This window comes from Chroicocephalus ridibundus, chromosome 4, assembly GCF_963924245.1.
Source record: "Chroicocephalus ridibundus chromosome 4, bChrRid1.1, whole genome shotgun sequence".
NCBI classification, from domain to species: domain Eukaryota; kingdom Metazoa; phylum Chordata; class Aves; order Charadriiformes; family Laridae; genus Chroicocephalus; species Chroicocephalus ridibundus.
In genome coordinates, this window is record NC_086287.1 from 74,149,972 (window position 1) to 74,163,508 (window position 13,537).

General features: G+C 53.3%; 1 protein-coding gene across 1 annotated transcript in view; it reads left to right on the top strand.

Moving 5' to 3' along the window:
• HYDIN (HYDIN axonemal central pair apparatus protein) overlaps positions 1–13,537 on the top strand; it is a 165,451-nt gene that overhangs the window by 137,848 nt on the left and 14,066 nt on the right. The window contains exons 51-65 of the mRNA XM_063334137.1: positions 498–597; positions 1,132–1,231; positions 1,732–1,900; positions 2,178–2,416; positions 3,258–3,363; positions 3,995–4,199; positions 4,559–4,794; positions 5,407–5,558; positions 6,483–6,675; positions 7,271–7,379; positions 8,466–8,726; positions 9,285–9,427; positions 9,769–9,987; positions 11,671–11,831; positions 12,637–12,749. Of these exons, the coding sequence (XP_063190207.1) occupies positions 498–597; positions 1,132–1,231; positions 1,732–1,900; positions 2,178–2,416; positions 3,258–3,363; positions 3,995–4,199; positions 4,559–4,794; positions 5,407–5,558; positions 6,483–6,675; positions 7,271–7,379; positions 8,466–8,726; positions 9,285–9,427; positions 9,769–9,987; positions 11,671–11,831; positions 12,637–12,749 (2,506 nt within the window). The remainder of the gene's footprint in view (positions 1–497; positions 598–1,131; positions 1,232–1,731; positions 1,901–2,177; positions 2,417–3,257; positions 3,364–3,994; positions 4,200–4,558; positions 4,795–5,406; positions 5,559–6,482; positions 6,676–7,270; positions 7,380–8,465; positions 8,727–9,284; positions 9,428–9,768; positions 9,988–11,670; positions 11,832–12,636; positions 12,750–13,537) is intronic.

Consider the following 13,537-nt stretch of genomic DNA (forward strand, 5'->3'; position numbering starts at 1 on the left):
CCCATACGACAACCACCTTCTGCATGGTTGAACACTGTTGCTTGGTTGTCCAGACCTTGGCGTGCTCCCTGCACCCATCCTGGAGTCTGTCCGGGGCTCTTAACATAGAGCAGCAAACTCTCGCCCTGGGATTTTGTTCCCCATGGTTTAGAGGATGTTGGGTGATCAAAGAGAGGGGTGGTTGTCAATGCCACCTGCTCTGGGACACCTCACATTTCTTGTGGCCGTTTCCGCATCACTGTGGCTCCCAGGGTGCTTTAGCAGCAGCGTTCCCCACTGCAGGAGCACAGAGTTGGGCTGACGGGGTTTCTTACTGCAGCAGAATCCTGCCGGGTCAGCCCGTGAGATGAACAGGTTAGGAAAGCTTGGAGTCACAGATGTTTGTCAAGCAGGGGAGGCCGCGGTGGGAGCAGCCAGCAGAGACAAGGGCTTGTACGTTGTCTGCCAAAAGCATTCAGGAGAATGGGCTGAGCAGTGTCTGCGTCTCGCCACCTCAGGTTTCGGATGCAGAAAACGTCCTGGGGATTGTTCAGATTGAAAATATCCAAATCCACGCAGAGGCCTACGATGTTGCTCTGAGCATCAGCATTTCTAAAGGTCAGTGGATGCCCCCAAAGCCAAAGCAGTCCCAGGCGCGTTGCGTTGCCTCGGCAAGGGGGGCCACCAAAGCACTTGGGATGGGATAGGACTTGGGACAGGATGGGAGACGTAACACACGTCTCCTGCAAGCTGGGAGGAGTGAAGCACTGTCAGGGCACAGAGACAGCCTTGAGTCTCTCATCTCTGAAGCGTGCAGCTTCACGTGCAGGTTGACTTGGGGGCTTTGGAACCACAGTGGTGTCAACAAGCAGCTGGCAGCTCCTGAAGGCTTGGCACGGCGCGTAAAGTTGTTGGATCTGTGCTTGGAAGCAAGGAGATGGAAAACGAGCTCCTTAGCTGCTAAACTCGGATATTCTCCGACTAAGGGAAAGGGCAGCAAAGGACCTAGAGAAAACTCCCACAAAGGAAAACTTGCTAAGAAGGGGTTTGTGCCACCTGAGAACTCCAAATATGTATCTTGTCGCTCAGTGTAGTCTACAGCAGCTCACAAATATTCACCGTTTCTTAACTCGCTCTGTGGGTTTTCTGCAGCTACGGAGGGCAGCGTGGATTTCGGAACCCTTAAGGTCCTGGATGATGCAAAGCAAGTGCTGACTCTGAAGAACAAAGGGAAGTACGAGATCGCGTACAGGTGGGTCCAGCTGCCTGGGCCGTGAATGCACGGTGCCGCCATCTGCCCAGCCCTGCGTTCTCCATCTGCCCACGGCTAGAGCCTGTTCCCCTGCTGGCTACCTCGCGGCTGGGCTAAATACAAAATCTGGGCTCTCCAATCTCAAATATTTTAATAGAGAATCCAACCACACGCCAGCGGTTCTTCACAGCTCAGCAGGGACCAGAAGGAGAGACCCTGAAATTTAAGCCACTCACCTGCTGAAATTCATTGCTTTCCTTTGAGGGTTAACTCATTTCTCTTTATGAGACTCTTTAAAGGAGGGAATGAGAAAATTTGGTGTGCAAGTAAGCTTATAGCACTCCTGATTGTCTGTGCTCTGTGTCAAGATGTTGGATTCCCCAGGCATAGCTGGACTTTTTCCCTTTTATTTTTGTATGGTCCTATGCAAAGTCCTGGCTGCACTGGTGGCACCGGTACTTTTAACTGCAGAGGTCTTCGCTCCTTCTCTTTCTCCCCAGTTTCGAGCTGGAAACCGCGGATACTGATGTACCCGACATGGAATCCCACTTCAGCCTCCAGCCGCAGAAGGGCCTGCTGAGTGTCTCCGAGCGCCCTGTGCAGGTCCAGCTCGTCTTCCACCCCAAGATGGAAATGAATATCGAGGACAAACCCATCCTGCGCTGCCAGGTGAGCTGCCTGCCCCAGGTCGGGGGGTAGCACACCGTGACTTGGGAGTGTAAGCAGGACACGTGTCTTGTGAAAGGCAGGTTTTAGCTGGGGAAGCCCCTCAACAAAGTCTTTCAGAAACCATTTGTGATGCTTCCTAAATGGAGCTGAAATTCTGGCTCCGGAGGAGGCGTTTGAACAGGGAGGGTGAGTCGATGGGGACTTGGGGTAGGGTCAGGGGAGAGAGAGAGAGGCTGGCCTCTGCTGTATTTACCCAACCCCCCGCCTCCGGTTGCAGGTGATTGAGCCCAACATCTGCGAAGGAGGCGAGACCATTGCCATCATCCCAGTAAAGGTGTCAGCGAAAGCTGTGTTCAGCAAGTACTGCATTTCCCCTGCCTCGCTCCTCAGCTTCGGTGCCATGATGAACGGCACCAGGAAAACCTGCACCTTCACGCTGGAGAACAAAGGCGTCCTTGACTTTAAATTCTTCATCTACCAAGCGGAGCAGGATGCACCTGTATTGCCAAGGAAAAGGTGAGAGAAGACCTGCACCACCCTTCCGGCCTGAGGAGACCCCACAGCGTGGCTGGTGTGTGACAGGCAGCCAGGACACCTGGGTTCTTAGAATCATAGAATCCTCTAGGTTGGAAGGGACCTTTAAGATCATCAAGTCCAACCATCAACCCAAAACTGCCCAAACCACCACTACCCCACGTCCCTCAGCACCACGTCTGCCTGGCTTTTAAATCCCTCCAGGGATGGTGGTTCCACCACTGCCCTGGGCAGCCTGTTCCAGTGCTCGACAACCCTTTTGGTGATGACATTTTTCCTAATCTCCATCCTAAACCTCCCCTGGTGCAACTTGAGGCCATTTCCCCTTGTCCCATCGCCTGTTCCTTGCGAGAAGAGACCGACCCCCCCCTGGCTACCCCCTCCTTTCAGGGAGTTGTAGAGAGCGAGAAGGTCTCCCCTCAGCCTCCTTTTCTCCAGGCTGAACACCCCCAGCTCCCTCAGCCGCTCCTCATAGGACTTGTGCTCCAGACCCCTCACCAGCTCCATTGCCCTTCTCTGGATACGCTCCAGCCCCTCAGTGGCTTTTTTGTGGTGAGGGGCCCAAAACTGAATGCGGTTTTCAAGGTGGGGCCTCTTGTCCATCTGCATCACTGGCTTGTGAGCAAGGAGCAGAAAAATGCCTTGGTATCCCCATGCGTGGGACAAAGCTGGTGTTGTAGCTGATATATCCATAAGCTACGGCAGTGGGTGGTGCAGGAGCAGGAGGACCTTCCTCCGTGGGGAGGAAGGTCAGCTTTGGCCTTGGAGAAAGGCAGGGGGAGCTCAGCATGATGGATGTTTCTGCTTTCTCTGCCCATCAAAGAAGGAAATCTGCCCCCTCCCAAGACAGTGAAAACTTCAGCAAAATGACTCCCTCGGTCAAGCAAAGCAAGCCCTCGCTGCAAAAGGACACGAACCCCTTCGTGCAGGTGGGTGGCTCCTGCTCCCCATCACATCCCACTGCGGCTGGAGTGGGAGGATGCTGCTGGGGGCTCATCACCATGGGATGGGATGTGGTCTGTGCGTGCCCAGCAGTGGCAGCTGGAGGTCCATCATCTCCCAGCCAGAAGCAGAGGCAGGAGATGCTTGGTCCCATGCTCTGGCTCAGACCTGAAGTTGGGGGTCAAGAGAGGGGAGCAGGTCCTGGCTTTGGCAGCTGCTGGCCTGGGTTAGGTCTGTGAATACCACATACGTGGAACGTCCTTGTTTGAACTCCCAGTCCATTGATATGAGATGACCTTGCTTTTTCTTCTTCTCAGTCCCCTCTCTTCTCTCCCATCATTTCTCCCAGTTAGTTCTGCTCTCTTGTTTTACCCCTGGAGGTTGAAGGATCCCAGCTACCACCTTCAACCTTTACACCCAAACTCCTTCTATGCCACTCGGGACAAGCCTACACCTTCTCCCAGCTTCTTCATGTCATCCCGGCCATGGAATCATCCCTCCCTGCTCTGGGATTGGGGACATGGGCCCGACTGGAGGCCAAGGAGTGGCCTACTCTTTGCTGGGGATGCTCAAGGTAGGGCTGTTAGACATCAGCCTCTCCTGGGACTCTTCCTGCAGGCTCGCCTCACTCTAGGCATGTTCACGGTGTACCCTGGCTTTGGCTCCATCCCTCCTGGTGCTCAGCAGATGATCACGGTGGATTGCTATGCAGAGCCACTGGGGACATGCAAGGAGCACCTGTCCATCGATATCGGCGACAGAGACCCCAAGGACAATCCCCTTGGCATTCCCTATACGCTGTTTGCCGAGTCCTGCCTCCCAGGTACGCCCCATCCACAGGTCCCCATGGCCAGACCTGTTGCTGATCAGCACCTGAACTTATTTATCGGATAGAGAGGTGCCCTCACCCTGAAGTCCCATCTTAAAATCCTCAGAGGTTCCAGTCCTTTTCACGTCTGCCAGTGGGGAGAGGCTGGGAGGGATGCATGGAACGATAAAAGGAAAGCAATACCCTTTCAGACTGAGGGTGACTGACCTCCATCCTCACAGCCAACACCCCCATCCAGGTTGGGTTTTGCAGGGACCTGGGCAGAAAGGGCGCTCTTGAGAGGCCAACAGGGTCCAGATAAATTCAGTATGAACGTTTCTCCATCCTCAGCCCTCCCTCTGGTCTGCTTGCAGCATTTGTGGTTGACGACATAGAGTCCATCTTTGAGGAGCATCGGATCTGCAGCAGCATCAACCTCTGCCAGATCCTGCAGATGGTGCAAGACAAGGGCGTGTTCATCAGAGATGAGAACAAGTTTATCTTCACCAATGTTCTGGTTGGGCACCGGGCCACAGCTCGCTTCAAGATCCGCAATGTGGACAAAGTTCCCTGTGACGTCGTTCTCTCCGTCAAACCTACCTCCAGCAAGGTAAGAGCAAGAGGCCATGGTGACTGTTGCTCTTCAAAGGCTGTGTGACCACCTCCCTGGTTCTGCAGGTTCATTGGTTCCTCTTGCCCAGACTAGTCCAGCTCAGTGACAGAGAGCGGCAGTGCCGAGGTGACAGTTGGGTTGAATTCAGTGTGTCTCAGGCAAGGTTTTGGCTCATCCTTCTGGGTCTTTGGTGGGAGACCTGAACCCTTCTGAACATCCCTTGGAAGCGCACTCAGAGGGAGCCTTTCTACTGGACTGATGTGCCAGGGCTCGAAGCAGACCATTTCCTCAGACCCCCTGGTCTTTCCCTTCCCTTTAAAGACCAATTCTGGGTTATTTGCAGGGTTTTCCCTGCAGTTCCCACCTCCCGTGTGTGCTGGGGTGGCTTCTCAGTGCTCAGAGCAAGCTTTTGCACTCCTGGGCTTTATGGCAGCTCCCTGTGCAAGGTCAGCACCACTTTGGAGTCACCCTGCGAGATGGACGGAGCCTGTCCAAGGAAGCAGGAAGGAAGACGCTGTCTGGGGCTCTTCCCCGTGGTGCATATATGAGTAAGACTGCGTCACGTTGTAGGATGTTTTCTCCTAACACGGCTCTGTGGATTCCCCCAAGCTTAACAGCCGCGTTAGCGACGTTTTCGAGGTGGATCCTGTTCGGATGTGCGTGCCCAGCTGCTCCCACGCCTTTGCTACGGTGACCTTTGCTCCGCAAACCATGCAGAACTACCAATGCACTTTTGAGGCTTCCCTCGATGTCCCCGCGAGGTAAGTAATTCACCCTGGGAAATCTTGGGGGTGACCCCTCTGACAGCCACCTCTCCTCTGGGAGGACGTAGACCTCTCGTTAACCCTAGTTCTTTCGGTCACCCGAGGTAGAGTACTTAGCTTTAGATAATATAGGAGGCAGTAAGTACTAGATAGAGCAGGAAAATAAGATTCATAGTTTAGGCTGTGGGAGTAACTCTGAAGACAGCGTAACTTTAGGTACCAACTAGAAGTTATTGAATCGGACAGAAACGGAGATGTGCAACAGCTGAGCTGGGGCTTCCCAAGGACAAAGGGTTAGATGAAGAGTCTCTTGTGCCAGCAAGTCAGCGTGCATTATCTCCTCCTTGTTGATGTTAAAATGAGATGGTCCTATGTAATTACCTGGGGTATATGAAGATATTTTGGACCCCTCATCAAAAAGGAGCCCGGTTCCTGTGCCCTGGGACCTGTGTGCCGAGGCTCTGACCTGCTTTTCCCCGACCCTTTAGTCGCTGAAGTGGGACAAGATAAGTCAGCTTTCTGCCCCGATAAGCAATTCCTGGCTTAGTGTCCTTGGAAATAATCTTTACTGATGGTGCTGCTTATTTACTTCTCCCTTCTTGCTTTGATACTGTTTTCATGCTGCACTTGTGCTTTTTGCATATGTCTCATGTCACCGCGGCCAGTGAATTTGTCGCGTCTCATCCGCTGCCTCATTACTCGCCTGCCGTACTGTCTGATTCGATTCGGCAAAATGATTTTTATCTGTTATTCTGGAAGGCTCTGGCTCTTCAGAGCAGATTCCTCTTGCAAATGGCCCTGACCGGATTGGGATCGTGGGGTACAGGAGCCGGGGAAAACGCAGCGGGTCGCGCTCGCTTCGTTCCTTGGCAAGTGGGGAATGGGTTAGTGCCAGCCGTAGTGATTTTTCCTCTCCTGTAGCCCTGCAGCAAACAAAGCACGAAGCCTGACCTTCGATATCAGTGGAGATGGGAATCTGCCTCGGGTGACGGTCCTGCGCCCGGTCCTCCACAATAAGAGAGGGAACCCTCTGCTGCTCTTCAAGAAGCTGTTGCTGGGTCATTCGGAAAAACGTCCTCTGGTCCTTCATAACGGTGGCACCGTACCTGTCCAGGTGAGGACCTGCCCAGGGGATGCTCTGGTCTGGGAACAAGCCCTTGTGTCATGGAAGAAAGGTCCCAGAAAACACGGTAGACCTGGGAACAGGTCTCAGAAATTCTTTTTAAGCAAATGACTGACTTTGACTTTCCAGGAAGGGAGGTTCTCTTGGAAATGTGATTTTTCTCTGACCAATCTGTCCTCCTCAGTTCAACACAACACAAGAAAGTTGGTGGGGTATTTTCCCCTCTGTCTCTCTTCTCACACTCACGCGGGCCTGTGTGATGTCCTAGTTACATCAGATTGTATTTGATCTCTTTTTACTACATTTTCATTAAACTCAGTTGTAGTTTAATTACATTCTGCTCATTACTCTTAGTACTTTCTGTCCTGTTTCATTATATTTTAATTATATCCCAATGCCTCAGAACGCTTTTTTTTTTTTCTTTTTTCCCCTATCTGATTTCACTTAAACTTTGTGCTCCAAGCTGTGTTTGAAGCGGGGGAGCGTGCTAGGGTCCCTGTGCTGGACCAGCTGCAGTATGGTGTCGATCCGCATTCCATCCTATACCCACACCAGTGCGGTCGTGCTCTGTGTTTCCTTTTCCCAGTTGACGATAGATCTGTTGGATGAAGGGGGAGCTTTCTTCTTGAAAGCCAGGCCCACCACGCACTGCATCTACCAAGCTGCAGGCATGGAGGAGGACTCTCCTGGAGAAGGTAAATTCATTAACCATGAAGTGTAGTTATCCGCTCAGGGAAAACAACCACAAGCAGGACACGGAGCTGTTGGAGCGGGGCCAGAGGAGGCCCCGGAGATGCTGGGAGGGCTGGAGCCCCTCTGCTGGGAGGACAGGCTGAGAGAGCTGGGGGGGGTCAGCCTGGAGAAGAGAAGGCTCCGGGGAGACCTTCCAGCCCCTGCCAGGCCCTAAAGGGGCTCCAGGAAAGCTGGGGAGGGACTCTGGAGCAGGGAGGGGAGCCATGGGACGAGGGGAACAATTTTAAACTGAAAGAGTGGAAATTTAGACTAGATATTAGGGAGAGATTCTTTGCTGTGAGGGTGGTGAGCCCCTGGCCCAGGTTGCCCAGAGAAGCTGTGGCTGCCCCATCCCTGGAGGTGTTCAAGGCCAGGCTGGACGGGGCTTGGAGCAACGTGGTGTGGTGGGAGGTGTCCCTGCCCAGGGCAGGGGGCTTGGAACAAGATGGTATTTAAGGTCCCTTCCAACCCAAACCATTCCATGATTCTATGAAAATATGTGCCCTGTTCTTGCCCTGGCCAAGCAGCAGCCAGACGTTAGACATAGTTTCTTTCCGGGGGCTCTCTGTACCCTTAGTTTTCACGTGGACTCTGCAGGGTTTCCTCCTAGCAAGTTGTAGGAAGTTTGTCTGTTCTTCTGCACATGGTGGGTTGAGTTGTGGGGAACCGTCGCCACTTGAATGGACCGTCTGATGTCTCTGCTGCGTGTGGGGAGTTGCCAGCCTGAATGGAGGCAGCCCTTGAGCCCGCAGCCAGCCAACAAAAGCCAAAACCACTCTTTCACTCGGCTTTATATCGGGCAGGAGCTGGCTGGACGCAGTTTGAGTGAGAGATGGGTGTTAACCTGAGGTTAAGATACTTAAACAGTGATATATGCGCAGGGGTGCCATAGTCTTGGGAATAAAGGAGGAGGGTCTGGAACTAGTCAGTGGTGGGAGAACCTATGCTTGGGGACAGCTGGGTTTCAACTTCTCATTCCTCTTATACCCCCTGGAAATATTTCCGCTGTACGGCAGTATCGCTTGTCTCTGATCTCCATTGCCATGCAGAGAGGAAGCCTCATGCCGCATCCCTGGTCCTGCATCACGGGGAATTAGCAGAGTTTGACGTGCTTTTCAAACCCACCTTGGCCCAACGCGTGGAAGGGAAGATCCGCCTGTCGGTGGTGGACAACCCCTATGAAGAGACCAACATTCAGCTGGTGGGCGAAGGCTACGAGGATGACTTCACGCTAGATAACATCCATGGACTGGTGGCAGACAGCGAGGAGGAGATCATTGAGGGTAACCTGGAGGAAGACATAATTGAGGGTAAGAGAGGAGAGGCTGCCAAGATGGAGCAAGGAATGGGAAAATACCCATTTCTGCTCACCTGGTGTAGGTGTGGTCCAGCAGATCCAGGTGCCTTTTGTAGCCTGCAGAGCAGCAGTGCTTGAGAACAAAAGGGAAGATCGTCTGTCAAGGGGGGAAGCATGCAGGCGAGCAGGGGAGGGTCAGATACACCAGCGTTCAGCTGAGTAGCTCTAAAAGGTCTGCCAGCCCATGGTATGTTATGGAGGTGAAGACCATGTACGACAATTTGTGTCCTCTATATATAACCAGGCCTGTGCTGTCACCCACCGGACCCGGTGGTGTGTGAGGGTGCCTGCCATGTGCGTGCTGTTCTGCCGTGTCCCTCTGCACAGACCCGGCCACGTGTTTAGGGACATCTCAGAGTGTTTCCCTGAAGGTGGTAGGATGCGGAGCTGCATCTCCCAGAGGGAGGAAGGCTTGGAGCAAGGAAGAGTTGGACACACATGTGTCCGTGCGTGTGAGGGGGGAGGACAGACCTCACCGCACGCTGAGATCTCTTGCTCTCGTTCTTAACAGCTGCCAGGGTGGATCACATCCAGTTTGGGGACTGTCGCATTGGGACACCCTACCCCGTGACCTTCACCATCACCAACCGCAGCAGAGAGGAGGCGATGCGGTTTGAGTGGCTGGCAGACACCCCCTTTCACTTCTCCCCCAAGGTGAGCTCGGGCAGCTCTGCCATTCCCCACTGCCCCAGCCCTGCCTGGTGGGTTCCCGGGAGCTGGCAGGGAGTCACCCCATACTGGTGGGAGTCCGTTCCAGTGCCACGTAGGAGATGCAATCCCTGGCTTTGCTGGGACAGAGCTGTCAACCCCGCAGAAAAGGCTCCGTGTTATAGCAGGGAGCATCTTTTGTTTGTACTTTTCTCTATGAAACCTCAGACAAATGCGCAGTAAGATGCAGATTCCTGGCACAGCTGCTCGCCACATCAGTCCCTTTGCTGTCAGTCCTGCCCTTGCCACTGATTCCAGTTTGGTCTCGGCTCCCTGGTTCTCCCTAGGTGGGACACCTCCATGCTGGCTGTGCTAAGGACATCACAGTGACCTTGAAATCGGACGTCGCGGTCGCCTTCAAAATGCACCCTGTGAAGTGTAAGGTGGCTCGGATCACCTTCCAGCTGCCGCCAGAGCAGGTTACCGACTGGGACGACCGCCTGCGCACTGTCAAGTGGGTAGATGCCACGAGGGACCCGGGGGCCACGTGGCCTGTGAAGAAGGAGGTAAGAGCAGCAATAGCAAAAGCTAACTGAGCTTCTACAACAAGAATGGCAACAGCCAACAGCAGCAGACCACCATCTCTGCTGGTAAAGCAGCTGTTGGAGCGGTTCCAGAGGAGAGGGCCATGAAAATGATCCAAGGGCCTGGAGCACCTCTCCTAGGAAGACAGGCTGAGAGCGTTGGGGGGGTTCAGCCTGGAGAAGAGAAGCCTCTGAGGAGACCTTAGAACCCCTTCCAGTCCCTGAAGGGGCCCTACAGGAGAGCTGGGGAGGGGCTGTTTGCAAGGGCATGTAGCGATAGGACGAGGGGCAATGGTTTAAACTAGAGCAGGGCAGGTTTAGATTAGACATTAGGAAGAAGTTCTTTACACTGAGGGTGGTGAGACACTGGAACGGGCTGCCCAGAGAGGTGGTGGAGGCCCCATCCCTGGAGACATTCAAGGCCAGGCTTGATGAGCCTCTGAGCAACCTGATCTAGTTGAAGATGTCCCTGCTCACTGCAGGGGGGTTGGACTAGACGGCCTTTAAAGGTCCCTTCCAACCCAACAAATTCTATGATTCTTGCTTCCTCCTGACATTTAATCCATCCATGAGGTTAACTGTCAGTGAGAGGTGGATGCATGGGCATGGTGACCTGATAACGCTCACAGAAGATGGGGAAGCCTTTTTGACAAAGAGGTATTTAGTTTGACAAGAACCATTGAGCCACATGCGAATCATCAGTCTCTGCCAAAAGCTGAAGTGTTGCAGCCTGTGTTGAAAGGGGGGGTCACAATTTATGATAACACATTTCATGGCATTAAAATATCTTCATCTGACACAGTGTCTTTTCAGCAACAAGGGGTTAAATCCAGGGGTTAAATCGGTCTCTTGTTTTGAAGTGGAGAGCAACACTAGCACTCTTTTCTGTACACCAGCGAGCCCACCAGCATGTTGTGGGTGAGCTCTGTCTACACTGATACCAGAGATTTTGGTTGTGGTTTCTATATCGTGTGGGATATCTCGTTATGGGGTAGCCCAGGCACCGTACGGCAGTCATGCAGGAGGCTGGAGAAGCATCATCTCCAGAAACTCTTACTTTTACTATCATTATCGCCAAACACTTATCTTGGGTGATGGTTCTTCCCTAGTTTCTGAACCACTGTAAGACCTGTAAACAAAACTTCTTCCCCATCAGAGCATCAGCAGTCAGAGACTTCCCTAGTGAGTTCATTCCCATCCCAAAATGCCCATCCCCAGCCCCCGCCAGTGTGGCTATGGCCCCACATGTAACATCTGGAAAGCACTTTCTCCTAAGACAAGAAGGAAAAGGTCCTTTCTAGGTTGGTTGGTTTGTTTGTTCGTTCTTGGGGTTCTCCATCCGCAGAGCTCCAGCAGGGGAACTTAATCCTAATTTAGAGGCCGCTGGATTTATAGGGGGCTAGGAAAAAGGTTGGATACTCTACAGGGTTGAAACACAGGGACTGATACCTAGTCATAGTCCTCATGGGTGTATTCACAGTCATGGTGGCGATCAGTAGGTAGAAACAAATACTATAGCAGAAAGGACAAATTTTGTCATCTTTCCTGGGAAATAAATGGGAATGGTCCTTCCCAGCCCCTATAACATGGCTGATTTTGGAGGCCCAAAGGCTCCCTGCTCAGTCTGGCTTTCTGCTCAGTGGTTCTTCCCTCTCCTGTTTGGAGGTGATCGAGACAGACCCCGAACCAGCTCACGCCGTCCTGGAGAAGAGCAGCCGCGAGGTGGAGCTTCGCCTCAGCGCTGTGGTTGACTATGCCGAGTTCAAGCTGGATGTGGACGCCATTCAGTTCAAGGAGACCCTGCTCTTCCAGACGAGGATATTCAGGTGAGTGCTGGAGGCCAGGCAGGGACCTGCGAGTGGGACCTGACCCAGCGTCTGCTTCTCCGGAGCCACTGCTGTGCTCTTTTCCTTCTACTCATGGTGCTGTGCCAGCAGAGGTTACACTCAAATGCTCATTGCTCGGCCGCTTAATAAACCTCTTCTAATTTCTAACAGGATGATCAGCTTTGGAGGGCGGCGCTGCTGAGTCTGAGGTTTCAGCTTCCACGCATAACCTGGCACATCCCAGGGCCTGGAGATCTCCCACATGTGGACTCAAGTCCCTTCTAGGGTTTTACCTACAGTCCCACCTGCTGTTCATCCCTTTAACCAAACCATTTATTGTTTCACCCTTTCCAAGTCCTGGCAGGGTGCTGGAGCCCGTATATCTGTGCGCAAAGCCAAGCAGGAGATGGTGGCTGCCATCCTGCCAAGACGTGCCAGGAGAGGTTGGATTCTACTGTGTCCTTCTGCTGAGAACAACCATGGTTTTGCTCTCCTAGCGTTGTTGCCTGTCCTCATCTGCTCAAGGGCGAGTTTGCAGTCAAAATAATGTCAAACCAAGACATAAAGGCCTGAATATAAGGTCCTTGGATTAAATCTCCTGGGCACCATGGCTGCCCTTTCCTCTTTAACTTCCAGACTTTGAAATGCTCGGTCTTGGGACAGCAGTCGAGCCATGGTGGACTTGCCTGGGGAAGAAGATGCTGCTCAGCACAAAGAAAGGGGTGCCAGGAGCCCACTGTACAGTGTTACTTCTCTACTTGCTTTGGATTTATTGGACTTTTTATTCCTTTTTCTTGCTTTTCAGTTTCCTGCTGTCCAATACAGGGAATGTGGCCCTGGAATACACCTGGATGGCGGCTATGGAGGATGAAAGGGAAGTGAGCCATACTGGGGAACTGCTCCCGCCCAGTCTGGATGGTAAGGCACTAGCTCTGTGGCAGCTGGGGGTGTTCCAGTTGGTAGCCGGGGGCTTGGGGAGAAGACCATGCCACTTCACCCCAAAACATGAATTGCTTTTTCATCCCTGTCCATTCATCCACTTTCATCGTCATCTCTGCAGCTTGGAGACTTTCTCCTGGCCCTGGCCCTGCCTTCCAGACCCTCCTGTGCTTGCTCTGACACTCGTGCTCTGCACAGGAGCTGAGCCTGGCTCGGGGCAGAGCCACGCTGCTGGGTCAGGACTGGGAAAGGGGGACATCAGGGCAGCTCTTTGGGGAAGTCCCTGAGACTGGGAAAATTGATGGCGTAACGGCAAGTTAGCTGACCTGCAGTCGCCGTCTATGTGTAACTCCCCAGTCCATGGCAAATGCGAAGTCAGTGGCTAAAATTAACCCCCTAATTTGGGCACCGGAGTGTCTGCTGCGGGCGGAGGCCCTGCTCACAGCAGCTATCAGAGCTTGGCGGCGCGGCCGTGACTCCTTAACCTGCAGAAATGCGGTTGTGTCCAAGCACATGGTCGTCTTGGGAGCAGCAGGGTTCTGCGGGGAAACAGGGCTGCATGTCCAGGAGGTCTCGGCTGCCACCTCTTGCCTTTCCTAGCACAGGCAGCTTGTCTCGTGGTCAGGATGGGAGAGCCCAGCCTGGTCCCTGACGCTCTGGATGTGGTTCTCTCCCTCCCCTGTGGGTCCTGGTGTCAGCTCTTCCCCAGCACAGGGCACGCTGACGCTGGGCTGTCTGGTCCTTACAAAAGCCTGATAAAGAGGAAG